At 37.3% G+C, this 16,715-nt stretch overlaps 1 protein-coding gene across 2 annotated transcripts in view; it reads left to right on the plus strand.

Annotated features, from left to right (window-relative positions):
• The window catches only part of LOC126189036 (sin3 histone deacetylase corepressor complex component SDS3), a 105,705-nt gene extending 89,211 nt beyond the window's left edge, over window positions 1-16,494 (plus strand). For both annotated transcript variants that reach the window (XR_007537901.1, XM_049930891.1), the window contains 2 exons: window positions 11,771-11,855; window positions 16,074-16,494. Coding sequence is in view for 1 of the 2 variants with exons in the window: in XM_049930891.1 (XP_049786848.1) it covers window positions 11,771-11,855; window positions 16,074-16,169 (181 nt within the window). In the remaining variant the exon portion in view is untranslated. The remainder of the gene's footprint in view (window positions 1-11,770; window positions 11,856-16,073) is intronic.
• The last annotated feature ends 221 nt before the right edge of the window (window positions 16,495-16,715 follow it).

Here is a 16,715-nt window from a genome sequence, read left to right on the forward strand (position 1 = left end):
ATTATCTAGAACTCTTTGTCCCTATACTCTCTACTATATTTAAGAAATGATTATTAAATATATTTGTTACCTGTAACATATCGTTTATTGCCATCCTTTCAGTTCAGTGATTATGATGATATCCTGTATTGTGGTTGTTTGCCCTGTCTCTTATTTCACTGCATTCCATGTAGCAGTCTTTCAATATACTACGAAAATCTGACTGGCAAGACTGTTCGGGATGTTTGTCAATATGGCCAAATCCACGTTCTGAATGTTTTCCTACCTGTGACAAGAGATGGTAGCTAATAGGAACTTTTATGAATTGTGTATCACATGCAGTATCCTCTTCACCATAATACAAAGGTAAACATTTTGCCATGTATTCTTTCGTGTTTGCTGCTTTCTCATTTAAATCCTGTCTGCCTAATAAACTACCAAACTAGAGTGAGACAACAGCAAATGCGGAAGACTATACATAATACGTCATGTTTATATTCGTATTATTCTTATGCTGAATAGTGATACTGTCAGAAATGAAGCACGGCAACTGACTAGATTTTTAAAACTGAGATGACTAATTTCTGTGCAGAATGTTGTGTACTAAAGAGACGTCTGCAAAGATTTTCAAACGGAAATTTTTTTTCGCTAAACTCTCGTTCAGAACATCTTCTATCATACACAGTCTATTATTTGATTCTTGTTGATCATTATAAAAGAAAGCAGCAGCGTAAGTAACAACAAATAGCAGTCTCTTGCCATTGTTTTGCTAATGAGACAAGTCATCTTTTTTTTTTTTTTTTTATTGTAAGCGGCAGTAGCGCGCACAAAAGCAAGCCATGCCGCGAGCAGACAGGCCGTCAACACTCATTGTCAAAATGCGACAAACAATGCATGTTACAGTACAATAATGCATTTTCAGCTTAGATTGACGTAAACACCTATAACAAAGAGAACGGCACTTATTAGATCAAAGCAAAACAAGCAATCAATCCAAACCAGACGAAGCACATAAAAAGGAAGGGTACCTGTATAAATACGGACGGAGCGCCTGATGCAGAGCAATGGCTACCTCGTAAAGCTTAACTGCTAAGCTTACGACTCGAACCAAACTACCATATCTGTATCTTCATTCATTCAACCTAAATTGTGTCTCATATTACAATGGACCAACTTTGTTTCGATTTAGAGGTGTGGTCTAAAACTTTCCTCTCCCCTTGAATTTAGAGTCACAAATTTCTGGTGCGGCTTAGATTCGGGAAAAATTTTTTTTTTCCTTTATTTCGAGCCTCATTTTTCAGGTGCGGCTTAGATTCGAGTAAATACAGTAAAAGTCCAAAGATCTGCACTCGAACTAAGATAATCACTTTAGCTAGTGTGGCTGCTTCAATATCCAGACTGTCACCTACTGTGGCCAATACAGCTTTCATGATGAAAGACTACCCATCAAAGACAAATAACCAAGTTGGTGCTACTGTTCACCCTTAAATACTTTGTTTGAGAAAGGTTGTAAAATGTGGGGCATGAGAGGCAGCTCACCCACAGCCTAAATTGAAAGGCAGTTCAAAATAGATTGATAAGTAAATATACGTGTGAGTCAACAATGATATTCTACCTTATTGGAAAAACAGGGAATATTAACAGAACTTTCATTTAGGAAAGTGATGGGATGAATTGATGTGTTGGCAAGAAACTTCTCATATCTGCAGTTCAGTGGAACTAATACTGGGTGGGAAGCTCCTATTGGCCCATGTGGTGAAGTAGGAACTCAAGTATGTAGAGTTATGCTACATATCGTGCTCGGCAACTAGGCACAGGATGTCCTTAAGTACAGTTGTTTGTGTTCATTTGGGTATGTGTTCAGTTTAATGATAGTATTACTCTATAGAAAAAACTATGCAGTGAAAACGTGATGTTTGGTAAACACTGTGAGTGGTTTCACATGTAGCTCTGTCTCTAGTGTCATAGCATTTATTCTTGGATTGGGCTGGAGTAAGTGACAATAGTTGGGTACAAAGGATATGTATTATGACGGGAATAATTTCAGGGGGTAGGAACTGGACAGTAGGGATAATTGTCTGTGATGGTGTGGAGGGTAGGAGGGTGTTGGTAGGCAATGGTAGGTTATGTTGGAAGGGTATAAGGGAGTCTTAGTCTGTTTCAGGGCTTCACTTAGTAAGGCATAGCCTTTGTGGAGTAATGTGTTCAGGCATTTGTGCTGCTTGGTGACAATAGAGGTGCCTAGCCTTTTTTATGGGTAGCAGCTGCTTATTGGAGGGTCAAAGAAAACTGCCTGGAAGATTTGTTTTGCTGGAGAAGAAATGCTGGGAGAGGTGATGTGTTTAGATTTTGAGGGATTTGGTGTTGGGGCTGGAAGTTCAGAATAGATTCATGGGCTGCATTGAAGGGATTCATACATGTTGAAGAGGTGGCTCAAAGTGAAAATGTCACTTATTGATTGCACTGATTTGGCCTGAGAGTTGCATGTAATCCTCAATCGGAAGATAACATTCAGCAAGGTGATAGTGGATTTGGAGAAGATGAAGTTAGATTGAGTTCGTAAAAGATGTTGTATGTATGCCATGAGTCCAGATCACAGAGACTCAAGCCTAGGGCATATCTTGTGGAAATTGAGACACGCCTCTTTCATGTGGCTGTTTGAAAGGTGACACAGGGTAGCGTCAACCTGGTTCTGATTGCCATCCTCCTCTGTTTGTAGGTCTATGCCTTGAAGGTATAAAGTAGTTTTGAGTAAGGGTTATGTGGGCTAGTGTGACTCTGGTATTTGGGAGACTTTCAGGTTGTGGAATTTCATCATTTACTAATAAATCTTCCTATTCTCAAACTACATTATTCATTGCACTTTACCTGCTCTAAATTGAAGTTAGCGAAATCTTTACCAATTTACTATCATTGACCTCATTTCTCCAATGTCTTACCCTTCATCATTGCCATCATTCTCACATCTTGTTGGTCCCACTCAGCCTAGGTTTAGAGTGATTTCTCACCACTTTCTTATTTTTTTCCTTCTTTTTTTCCACCCAATCTTCCCCAATCAATCCCTTTCCTCCCACTAGATGGAAACAGTGTTTTTAAAGATAGGAGCAGTATTTTCTTTTGTGCTTTTAGTAGCAGCGGCATTAGGAGTAGCATCTGCTGAAGGTAAGTATGGACAGTTATTTTGTCTCTGCACAATATAATTTTGATTTTGTTAAAGAATAATGTAAAGATAATTGAAATTACTTACACATTTTTGAGAAACTCTGGCTTATCATTAGTATGAGTCAACCATTTGCTCAACATGGGGTGACAATCATTGTGAGAGTTGTTAGGTTCAGAGTGATTTGTGTGCCCATTCTTTCTTGCACAAAATGTGAAACTAAAAATTAGTTTGTATGTAATACAAAGTTGCTTAGCAATCTGTTTCATGCTGATTCTGTTCAGTTCTCCCTTTGGTAAGGCCAGGCATCTGATCAGGGGGATGTGAATGACTTGCAACCAGCATATATTGAGGCTCCTGTTGCAGAAGCAGAAAAGTGAACAACAAATTATGTTGTCATGCTTATCAAAACAGAATGTATAATGAAAAAAAAAAATGTTTTTAATGGGGTTGTTAATGAGGGAAAATGTCACAGGTTGTCATTTACAGGGATGATGATATTGTTTATTAATACAAAAAATCATTGATCACTAGAAATCAGTTGGTAGATGGAGCCGAACTTTAATGGCACCAGTTAATTTGAAAGATGGCTATATTTAGATTTACACTACGTATTGAAATACATTTGTAAAAACATTGTAGTTGGACCATATCACTTTCTTACTTTTCATTTTGAATATTCAAGCATATTTCATACGTGATTATATGACACTGAATTTTTTTAAAATAATTTTTGTAATTGTGTTTATTTAGTGCCTTGAGGAATTTTAATTTCTGTCACTGACACTTGAGCTTGTTGACAAACCATGGAGAGATCTATGTAACAAAATACGTAATACCTCAGCTCATTTAGTACCAGAGTTGTGAATTTTGTATGGTAGGTGTGTGTAGTGCACAGTCAGTTCTTCTCTCTCTCTCTCTCTCTCTCTCTCTCACTCACACACACACACACACACACACACACACACACACACACACACACACACACATACATACACACACCACAAGTTATTTGATTGATGATCACACATAACAGTAAAAATTGAGACAATTGAACTGCTGTACCGACCATCTCACGTTTCAGGCTTAAACAGCAGGAGATATTGAATCATCTACATCTACTATGTGGTTGCAAATCGTACTCCAAACTATCATATTTATTGTGCTTCATAATTATTCAATTACAATATTTATTAGTGATGATGTGTGCTGCACTTTTATGCAATATAATTAGTTAATTCCAAACAGAAAATTTTAAAAATATGTAGAACATAAAAATAATTTATTTAGTATGAGTGACTTAGTATTTTAGATTTTCTAAGCAGTTTACATGTCAGTCAGTCATTTTTCTTAAGATATAAGAGTATTGACACTTAAATTCTTTTCATGAAGTGTAACTGTTGAATTTCTATGCACACATCATGGAATTTACCATGTAACTCAACTACAGCAACATGCAAAGTATCTTGGTGTTATTCTTGTGTTTTCGACTCACTAATGCTTTCACTTATATTTTAGGATTTTCCATTGTATTATTTTCGTCTGCCACTGCTGCAGTTCCCATGTAATTGCAATTTTGTGCCTTACTTTCAGTGAAACACCAACTTTGGTATTTTTTAATATCTCAGATCATGTAATGATTACCATCACAACAATTATATGTTTCCTTTTTTCTCCCAAAGGGAGGGGGGCTACGACAGATGACAGTGCAGTTTAGCTTTAACCACAGATGTTCCATTTTGTGTAGGCTAAAGTTAGTATTCAGAGATCTTGCACCTAGGGGACTGACAAAAATTTGATTAATTAAATTTATTGAGGTCTTCAGTGATTTGAATTTATAGTATACAGACACATTTTGAGATATAGCAACTTATTTTACTCCAAAAGATACACAGCGAATAACAGTTTACATCGTATATGTTAATTTTGACAAATTAATTATTTATGAAAGATAATGTTCCTTAAGTACTGGCCACTTTTTCTGGCACACCCATCAACCCTCTGCGTGAAGTTTGTCATCACTCTCCCCAACATATTAAAGGGTATAGCACAAATTTCTCGCTCAGAGGTATCCTTTAATTGAAGCGCTGTATGTTGCTTACTGATGTACACTTTTTTCTTCAGGAAGCCCCAGACGAAAGTCACATGGAGTAAGGTCTGGAGATATGGCTGGTCAGTCAACATCTCTGTTGGGTATCATTTTCTCTAGAAACAACTTCCTTACTTCAGATATACAAGCACTGGAAGTGTCAGCTGTTGTGCCATCTTGCTGAAACGAAGCATTTTGACCATTTATGCCACAGTGGCGAAGTTCCAAGATGAGAAATTCATGCAATTTGGTCAGATAACACTCTGCGTTCATGGTGACAGCTCTCTCATTTTCTTCAAAAAAATAAGGCCCTGCGACACCAAATTTCCCTAAACCAGCCTATCTTATAACGCTGTCACACTACAGTAGGTGCTGGAGCAGTTGCTGAGGTTTGTTTGGAGACAAGTAATGACAGCTTTGTTTATTAGCATTGCCATTTAGGTAAACATGAGCCTCATTTGACTTTAAAACTACAATTTTGGGTTCTTTCTCCAACATCTCCTCCATTACTTCAGCAATACACTTCAATGTCATGAAATCTTGAGGCATCAACCCTAAACAATCACAGTTTTGTAGCGACTAAAATTTAGATGGTGTAAATTGTGTTGAACACATGTATTTGATAATCCAAAAGACTGTGTGTGTGATATTGCAGATCGTTTGGGATGCTGTTGAATTGCAGGAGGCACAACTTCACCGTTGTCATGTGATGTGGCCGTATTCGCACTGCCTCCCAGTTTTTTCTTCAGTGCACAACCTGTCTTGTGGAAGTTCTGACCCATAGCAACTGGTATTATGGATTGGAATTGTACCATTACGTGGAACATTGAATTGGAGATGGAACTTCCTCTGAGTAGTGGTCACAGATTCCGCACTTTTAAAGAACATCTCTATGATGAATGCATGGTGTTGCACAGTCCATCTCTCGATTGTAACTAAACTGGTGCTGTAGGGGAAAACGATGAACCCAAGCACACCCCTCCAGTACGTTGACTCACCCGATACTACTTGAGCCAACAGCATCAGTTAACATGGACTCACCTTGTATATCAGTTTAACTTCTTTTTAATTGAGTCTGAAATCTGAAATGCAACTCCCTTCAAAAACTTGCAACTACTTACTATGTCACGTACCTTTGTAATGTACAGTACACTGTGCAGTCACAATTCCTGAAATTATCATATATCTCGTAATACATTCTCTATTTTTTCAGTGTGATTTGTTATGCAAGGGGAGACATAATGCTTGTGGAGAGTTGCAGAAACTGTTCGTAAGTTACAGCTGATTATTCGAGTCACAGTTGTGATTTAACATATACAGTTACAGGCTTTGGCTGTTACTGGCAACCAGTACGTTTGCTTAGTTACAATGCGACAGTAACTTTGGTGTCACAGGGCATTATTTTATTGAAGAAAATGAGATAACTGTCACCATGAACATTGGGTATTATCTGACCATACTGTGTGAATATCTCATCCTGCAACTTTGTCGCTGTGGCATAAATGGTCAAAATGCTGTCCCATCATTAAAATGATGTGGATAGACATCCAGAAAGGTTTCTGTGTGTCCTAGATCCCCCCCCCCCCCCCTTCTCCCCAGCCTGTCTTCGAATGATGAGGCAGTCATATCCAGTGACAGAAGTGGACAAGTTACTTTGTAACTAAGTGAGAAGATTTGAAAACAGCTGATAATGCCCAAAACCAGTAATCTGTATTAAATCACAACTGTGGTTCAAATAGATGGTCAGCTATAGTGTGGTTAATGTCTTCAGTCCAGAGACTGGTTTAAAAATTACTTTTTCTACAGTTTTAATTTGTATTTATCATTTTCATTTTTATTTATCAGAAAACTTTTTTTCTGTCTTCCAATTGTTTTTTTGTATACAGCAGTTAAAAGCAACATTGACCTAACCTTTTCATGGGCTCTTTTTTCTAAGCTGGTTACAGGTGTCAATTGGTGGTTCAATGACTTGCTATGAATCACTTGTCACACCATGGCAAAACAAAAATGTTAAGGCAACAAGTTTTTGAAAATTTGTGTAAGAAGATTGCTTTCCATGGACCCTGAGATGATACTACAAAATTTTCTAGGATTTTTTTATTATAAAAATTGACACTGCTAAACAAAATAAAAATACAAGATTGCTAGATTACCTTTTATTTACAAAATATTAACGGAAATTTAATTCCCAGATGTTATGGAACAGTGTGAAACACGGATATACACACAAAGCAACATTGGAATTGGAGCATATTATTTTGTCCTTTCTTCTTATTTTCTTGTACTGCCCAAACAACAATGCCTATACTTCAGTTTTCTTCGGCTGGTTTTCACCCACATTTGAAAGTACGAGTTCATCAGAAACACCAATGCTGTCTGCTTTTTTTAAAATGAATACAAGAGGACACCCACTTCGTTTCCATGGTGAGAACCCTGACAGTAATTCTCTTTGCTAACTGTAAACAGAGTGTTAGCTGCTCTCCATTTCCTGTGACTGCTGTGTACAGTATAAATGCATTTACAATGGCAGAATCAACTAGAAAACAAAAAATTGTGCACCACCGTTTTAGAGAGCCCTGTCTCAACCTCACACGGTTCTCACTTCTGATCGAAGAGGTTCACACTGCCCTTTACACTGTGGTACAGACTCACAGCACTCGAATGAGCTATGTTACGCATGGAACCGTCTCTTTCTTTTCTGGAAACAAATGTTCCATCCTTGGGAGATGTTCTTGTAGACAGAACTGTTTTTTTTTTTTTTTTTTTTGTCTTGCCACTTTATTGCAACTTCTGAATCTTTAATCTGTGCCTTGAACTCACCTCTTGAGTCATTTTTTCATCATTTCCGGAAGAACTTTGCTGTTGACGTAGACACTACCTGCAGAATATACTTGATTATCCAAAAGTGTTTTCATTAGGTTGCACACAATGAAATAATTGTCAAATGCAACAATACATTTACTATTTTTCAAAGTTGGACACAATGCAAGTATAACCATTTCACCAAGAGGAACTTTGGCATTAATATCTTCCCCTGTTTCACAATAGATATGGAACTTCTTAGCATCAGACATTGTACCCTCTTTTTATAGTCCTCATGGGCATATATTGTTTTATGCTCAGTCTTCCTTTGGTAGGTATCATAGCATCATCAATGGATAATCTGCCAGAATGAGTATACGCTTCTAAGAAATTACTATTTAGGACATCAGTTTGTGGTCTCACTTTATAATTTATTCTATCCAGGAGCACCCTTCCCCACAGCCTTTGAATTATTGTAGAGATGAAGATTTTCTAAATCTGTTTTGAACCTTCGTAGAGCGATCACTTTTGATACTGATTCAACATGCAAAAGAGGATCTGCACTCCAGTAGTTTGATAAGTTTATCTGTTTGTAGCTGCCCATAATGATGAGCAACCCAATAAATGCTGTTATTTCAGATTTTGCTGTGTCCACCCAGTTCTTTGTTGTTACAGGTGTTTGAGTTCATTTGAAGATTTTGTTGCTCTGGGGATGCATATAAGTTCGTTTTTTCAACAATATTCTGAATGATACTTTCACTGAAGATATCAAGAAAATACTCATATGGACTATTCGTTTTAGATAATGCTTTCTTTGGCAGTGTTTCATCCCAGTCATTTCAGGACTCTGACCACTATCACTCAGAGTGGAACTTTTGTCAACTTTGTGGAAGAACCTGCATCTACCGATCACATTTCATGGACTGAAACGTTGTCTACTACTGAGGGGATCCGTTGTTGAAAAGTAATGGGAGACACTGTTTGGATGCTCAGTATATCATTTTCCTCATATGTTGAAACATCATCTGATTCGATCTTGGAAACTGACTCGTCCTCAGGGAGTGAGAAGATATACTCCACCCATCTTCCTGTCTGGTGAAGTAATTCTGTGATGAAATACCTCATATAAGTGAATGTGCCTAATAGCAGCTCAATAAACGGGCTTATTGTCTACACTAAAAGTGTGAAACAGTGCTAGATGTGTGTCCAACTTGGACTGTGGGGGCAAAAATTCCCACATGTTTAAGACATAATTTTGGTGTGTTGACATAAAGAAAATGACATAAAATATCAAATAAGTACCATGCGGTTACTTCCAAATGCCACTGTTTGCAGATAAACAAAACCACAAAATAACAGCAAAACGTCTTTCTGCCACCAAACTGAGAACAAGAGACAAATAATACTCAGTCAGTTGCTAACAGTGCGAATGCTGGCAGTGGCAGGAATTTTCGTGTGTTTCTCATTCTAATCTACAGATGGTGGCACCAGCAAGACGTGGAATCTTTAGTCCCTTGGACCATGGAAAACAATAGAGTGTGTGGGAAGGTATTTTCCCATTGCCCATGAAATGGTTAACTCAATTTAACAACTGGGATGGAAAGATTTCTGAGTTGCAATACTAAAAACTTTACTTAATAAGGGAGAATTCTTCATGTAAACTTGTCAAGAAGGAACTTCCATTTAGGGCAGTGATAGCTTTTGTTATCAGTGCTGTGTTAAATTTTTCAATTTTGTTACATTAAGTAACAGTTCTGTGCAGTAAACAATAACGGAGGCCATAAATTAAACATGAACAATAGAGCCATAATCTAAAGTTAGTGAGTCATCCATCTTTGTTTCTTGTCTGTAATGCACTGAAATATTCATGGTAGGTGGCAATTGCATCCAGGCAGTCGACATATTTTTCTTGATGCTGATGTCATACAAATAAGACTGGATAGTGAAGACAGTTTCAGAATTCATTTTGCGTTTTCATTTGAAGCTAGTTAAACTGTATGCCACCATTAAATGTGAACTTGTAGAACATTATGTATTATTTGGAAAGATCAAAACAGTACCACTAAATGTGTAATATTTTTCTCTATTTGTTTTGTACTGTCCTGTGTGTAATAATAGTGAACTTTTTAGTTGACTTCAAAATAAGTCTTATTATCAACAATGAAACTTCCTCTTTCACATTTACAGTTATATTGCATCACACATAGCACAAATATAAAGTTTATTCGTATGTGCTTGTTCATTACCCTTAAGAATTTACCATTAAGGAAATAACAATGACTGTAAATAAGAAACAGTAACATATCTGTAAATGGCCCAGCAGACAAGCTTCATCTACATGAAACCATGTTACGTGCCTTTTCTGTTGTGCTTAGAGTTGGAGACCTAATCAGGTACACACATTAGAAATCTTAGTCAGTAAAATTTTTCTGGGTTTGTGACTGCATTGTCAGTATGTAAAACTAATGACATTTGGGTCACTGTTGCAAGTGACCTCCTTCAGGGTGTGTTACTGACTGTGACAATGGCCGTGGAAGCCTACATTTATATAATTAGATATCTTGTTTCTGCCTGTTATGTAAGATAATATGTAATTGTTAAGGCAACCAATTCCTGAAGCCTATATCTGCTGGATGCAAAATTGGTGGTTTCCGAACTACATGAACATACTCAATTGTAACTGTCACACTTAAGTTGGAGTGCTTGACAGTTATGCCTCTAACTTTTGTAAGCTCATATGGTTTTACTGGATCGACAGGGTGAACATTAATAAAACCAACAAACTGCAGAGTCAGATTGCTGACAAAAAATGGAGAAAAAAGTCATATGAACATGTGTCCGGAAATGCATTGTTGCCACAGTAGATGGCACTGATGAATGACAGTTTCTCTGTCCATGTGTCGTGTGTTCCTTTTGTGTTGCAGGCTGTGTGTTTGATGCAGCATACTGTAAGCAGCAGAATGGTCCAGTATTCCTGTTGGGAACAAGGCGAGAAGGTGTTTGTGTATGGCCAAGCAGATAGAAATGGTAGAGGGGCAGCACGACTATATCAAAACAAGTACCCACGCAGACACCAAATGTGTGACACAACATTTGAAGTCCTTTTTGGGTGTTTCGTGTGATCATGGAGGCTTTGAGACAAACGTGCAGGGAGGCGACAGACTGTGCGTTCACCAGATTTGGAGGACCAGGCTCTGTCAGGGTATTGATAGGAACCCTAGGACAATCTACAGATAAGTGACCTGTTACCATGGTGTAAACCAAAGTATGATTATGTGTATCCTCCATGACAACTATTACTATCCTTATTATCTGCAACACACAAAAAACACACATTAGATGGTCAGAGCAACTGTCATATGTCAGCACCACTTATCGTGGCAATGACGCATTTCTGGACATGTTCATAGAACCCTTCTTCCTCAATTTCCAGTTAGGAATCAGTTCCTGCAGTTTGTTGGCTTTATCAATGTTCGTCCTGTATATTTTAGCAGAATGGATGAACTAAAATTGTTCTGCCATGATGATGATCTCGTTAGCAGCGTCCATGTTCAGTGCAAGAGGGTAGTCGTCCATCCCATTTATCTAATTGATAACACTGCTCCTACTTGGAGGGTTGCAGACTAGAGTTTTAAATGGCAACAGCAGCAGAGTTAATGAAATATATTGTGTACGGTAGGAACTTCAGTGAAGTTTACTTTAAGTTTATGTTTTTCAAGAAGCTGTTGTATTTCTTCCAGGTATCATCGAGGGCAGCCTGTTTACGTTGAGGGAAAGGACATCTCTCGCTTTTCAGCAGTAATTTCTGCCATTGGATTGGATGTGGTAATTTTTCCCCTTAATTTGACTCTTCTTTTCATGTACTTTGATGTGTAATATATTATTTTAGTGCAAGGATGAGTAATTGAGATTTTGTTTTAATCAAAATTTGACTGATCAAAGTAGAATCAAGGAAAAGTTTGTCAGTCTATCCTTAAAAAAGTGCTGTTAGCTTCAGAAACATTTGTATTCTTTACAAAGGGAAGTAAAAAGTAAGAATTATAATTCAAATAAAAGGAAGGTGATATTTTTACCAATTCTGTTATTAATTAATTAATTTATTTATTTAAACATATCAAACAAAAGGCACATAGATTTCTGAAAATATGCAAGAAAACATCATTTTACAAAGAAATTGATGACTTTTTTTCAAGCTTCAGTGACCTCCACTGTGCTTTTGAAGGGAATTTTATATTGTGATCAAAGCCAGAAATAAATAGTTGTCTGTTTTTGTTCATAGGCTGTAAATGTGCAACATTTCCTATGACAACTTTCCCTCTTTTTGAGTCACAGATAGAATCAGTTCCGGTTTTCCTTTTCATTTTTCTGCTTTGTCATTATCGTTGTTCTTGTCACTCAGAATAGCCAAAATTTCAACATCAGACGACCACAAACTCGCACATTGTCATTGTCAAAATGTGTGAAATTATGAAATTTCACATTTTCTCCTAAGTCAGGAAGCATGTCTTAGGTCTTTCGGAATTTCTGTGCTCTCCTGTTGTTCCAGTTAATTCTGGTGCTCCCTGATGAATCCACATTTCTTGAAACAGTTCCGAATCATTATCAGAGTAACATTCTTCCATGTTTTATAAGCCAGGGTCATCAATGTCAAAATTTTTATGATGGACCTCTGACCATCCTCAGTGCTATTTGACACAGTCATTGCTCCTTATTTGCAGTAAAAAATTTTAAAATTCTGATCAAGCAGATGTAATTGTGGGATGGTGTTACTGGGGAAAACACGAAGTTACATATCATCTAGAAGTGATGTGTTATCAACAACTCCACAATCATTGAGAAGCACAGGTTTTTGGTTCTGTTTTTGTTATATCTGTTTAGGCTTAAAAGCCATTTGTTAAACAATTCTGTTGTCACGTTTTTTTACAGCAGTGTTGAAACGCAAGAAATAATCTACTGTCTTTGAAATGTTCAAGGATGGCAGCTTTTTCTATAAAAAATGTTTTAATTTCTGGGAACTTTGCTTGTTCACTGCAAGCAACAGTGTTACTGTTCACTGTTTCCCGCCCCATGACATTTCTAATCTTAATCTTTAAAAGCTCAGACTTCCACCACAAATCTCCTTAAGTGTGATCGATCCCTCCCTCCCGCCTCCCCCTGAATTCTTTAATGCCCAGCTTGACAGTGAAAAATTTAAGCATATGCACTGACAGGAATGTTTCATCCTCTATTGTATAAGCCATAACAGTAATCAATCTTGGAGATTTGAGATCTCACCTTCTTGAGATCACGTTCTCCCTGTGACAAGTTTTCAGCCGGCCAACTTTCCTGCTTCAGGATAATAAACAGTATGGATCACAGAATCTTAAAAGTTTTGCAGGAGTCACGTGTGTATTTAGTAATGTAAATTACGCATTGTTGAGTAAACAAAGGAGTACCATAAAGAGTTTAAAGATGAAACATTTCATGAAACAGTTTGAGTTGCTGAGTATTCCTTTAGTTACTACACAGAATACACATGACAGTGAAAATATGAACATGTACAAAAGAGAGGTTTATCATGAACAGATAAGACATACTAGTGCTATCCGATATCTGCATTTATACTCCACAAGTCATCTAATGGTACGTGGTAGAGGGTACTTCAAATAAGACATCGATTTTCCACTTCTGCTGCTCCCCATTCAGTACTTAATGGTATTTGTGGCTTAAATGAAAGACTAGTTAGGGACAAATTGAAATACACACCAATACTACAATGTGTAGAAGCAGTTTCCATGTAAAATTAGGATATTAAGATGAAGGGGAATGCAGAAGTAACAGGAATTACACTCTGATCAGCCTGAAGGTTGGTCGAAACAGTGAGGGTAAAGATAAGTTGGCTAACATTTCAGGGGTTTTGTGAAACACCTGTACCTATAGGAGCACAGTTGGCATTTAGCTAAGATTAAGCAGCATTATCACTGTTAGGTAAGGTATTAAGATGATTCTGGGTTTGTTGGGGTTTGATTTTTATACTTGAAGTGCTCCTGTGGCATTGTGCGTGGAAAAAGACACCCTTTTGATGAGTTTGTCAGTACAAGTAGTCGCTCAGTCTGCAGCACTGTGGGCACACTATGAAGCTCCTCCCTGGTGAAATTCCATGGTTTTTGTGAACACTGATCTAAGAATGTAGAATGGAGAAAAGAAAATAATCTGACAACAGAATTCGTCTGACGAGATGTTCTTGTGAAACAATTAAATTGTAATCGGAGTTGTAAATTGAGTTTGATATATGGTCTCGCCAGTAAACAAGATTGTGTCCAGAGTACATAGCCTTTTCTTCTTCATAGTAAAAACAGTTTTATGGGAAGAACAGTTGGAAGAAGCGGAGGTTCTGTCTGGTACAAGGTGAAAGAACACTTAAAGGCAGGTAAAACCCTCACAAAGCACTTTAGACATGTTACTAGGTGTGATCCTGTAGGAGCCAGGGGTGCTTTTCTGTGACCTGTGAACAGATTCTCAATCAGCAAAGGTGAAAAAGAAAGAATGGAGTATGATATCTACAGAACCAAATTCCGTATGTTATTTGGACCATGTTCTAGATACAGAAATTATAAACCATACATAGACCCTGCCTACACACCACTACCTCCTTGTGGAAGAAATATAGAATGAAATAAAAGAAAGAAGTGAAAAATTGTTATTGTTTTTAATATTGGATTATTTGTTGAGGTGTTAACAGATTACATTCCATTAGCTTTCAACTGTAGTAATAAGATATGTAACAGTCAGAAGCATTGTGTCACTTCAGATGTGAAACTAAAATATTTTAGAAACTTGTAGAGATATCAAAACGAGGTTTTTGATGTGCTAGTACACAAAATGGTAGAACTGCTCAGTGATAGAAAACTGTTCCCCATGTTGCTGTATAGTCAAATTAGATCTCTGACATAAAGAATTTGACATCACGTCTCAGAAGCAGCAAAATACACATTAGATTTGGAATCGGGCAGAACTTCAACAATTCATTAAGAACCAGAAATATTGGACACTTGGGGGGGGGGGGGGGGGGGGCGGGGGGCATTGAAAAGAGGCCTGCTGGAGATCCATAAAGTAAACAGATGGCATGGCAGTGTCTCCTCACTTGATGCCTTTAATATACTTTGATCAAAATATTCTTGCTAAAAGTCAGTCAGATCCCATGATGACTTTGAAAAGCTGATCTGGTGTAACCTGTGTGAACAAGAAATGTGGATGGGCACAGCATTATGAAGTCTCTCATACAGTAATACACACAGCTTGTTGGGATGAAGAATGACTCTTCAACAGTTGATAGGTTTTGAAAGAGGAGAATAGTGTTATGATGATTTATTGTTGCACTTCGCTGTGGAACTGTTCATAAATATCAATTGGGTTTATGCTGAATATTGAAGCTACGACTGTGTGCCTAGTGGAAGTTCCACAGTGTTGCATGATAAGCTGTGTGGCGAAGCTGATGGAGCAGCACTATGTAGGGAGTCTTTCCCTTCATTCTTAACGTATTTTCATCTCTCTATTCATGAAGTTTCACAGCAGACCACAGCATGTCCTCTTCGAAAGGGCGTAGGAATTTTGTCAAAAATTAAGAGTTCATTGTAAAATCTGTAGTACATTTTTAACATGCGGACATTGAACATATAGTGGAATACTTACCCCATCACATGCTGCCACTTACTGAAAACCTTATTCTGAGATCAGGATTTCAAGAAAGCTTCGTAGCTAAGTTCTGGTGACTCATACCATCTACTGGAAAATGAAACGGGGGGGGGGGGGGGGGGGGCAAATTGTATGTCACATTGTTTGTCACGCTATTGGCTTGATGGTGATAATTATTATACGCAAATAAATAGTTCGACATTTGTAACCAAATAAAAAAAATATGCCCAATCAGTTCTACTCCACTGTAGTTAAAATTTTGTTTGTGTTCTATTTTACTGTTGCTTTCTTGTAAATAAGTCTTCTACATGTAGTTTATATTGACATTCCTGCAGATACTCTATGGAAATGAAATGTTTGTATTCACAGGTCTGGGTGAAAAAAGTCTCTGATGGAAACAAGGTTCGCATTTTTCTGTCGCAGTTGACACGTGGGAAGATCTCAATAAAAAGAAGAGCATCATAAGTGTCATAAACATGTCGATATCCTTCAAAATCTTTGGATTTCTCTGAAATAATTACTTTTGATGTGCAGACCATAGCATTCCCTCATTGCATATCTCTGGCCATTCAGTTTTATTAAATCTGCATGATATTCTATGCAGAATATGTAAGTAGCATTTATTCTAAACCAGGAGGTGGTATCATCTCAAATATTGGAAACGTCAGTTTAAAATGTGATAGAGTGCTTCATAGACCTTGCTTGTTTTACAAGTGTCTGTGTACAGCACCTAATTTTTATAATATTTGTATTACAAATACTGTAAATAAACGCTATTTTGTCTCTTTTACTTATCAGTGCTTTTGTTGTTGTTTAGAAGTGTACACCCTTCTAGTGTTTCAAAGTTATTGACAAAGCCTTGCGGGAAACTACATGCAGTTGTTCTGAAATTGTCTGTGCATGCTACCAGTTGAGTTACTAAAATTAAAATAAGTGTACTGTATGCTGAAATTTTTTTCAATGAAGGAAACGAAATACTTAATTGACGTTCGATGTTTTGTATGTTCTGTA

This window comes from Schistocerca cancellata, chromosome 1 (genome assembly GCF_023864275.1).
Source record: "Schistocerca cancellata isolate TAMUIC-IGC-003103 chromosome 1, iqSchCanc2.1, whole genome shotgun sequence".
NCBI lineage: Eukaryota > Metazoa > Arthropoda > Insecta > Orthoptera > Acrididae > Schistocerca > Schistocerca cancellata.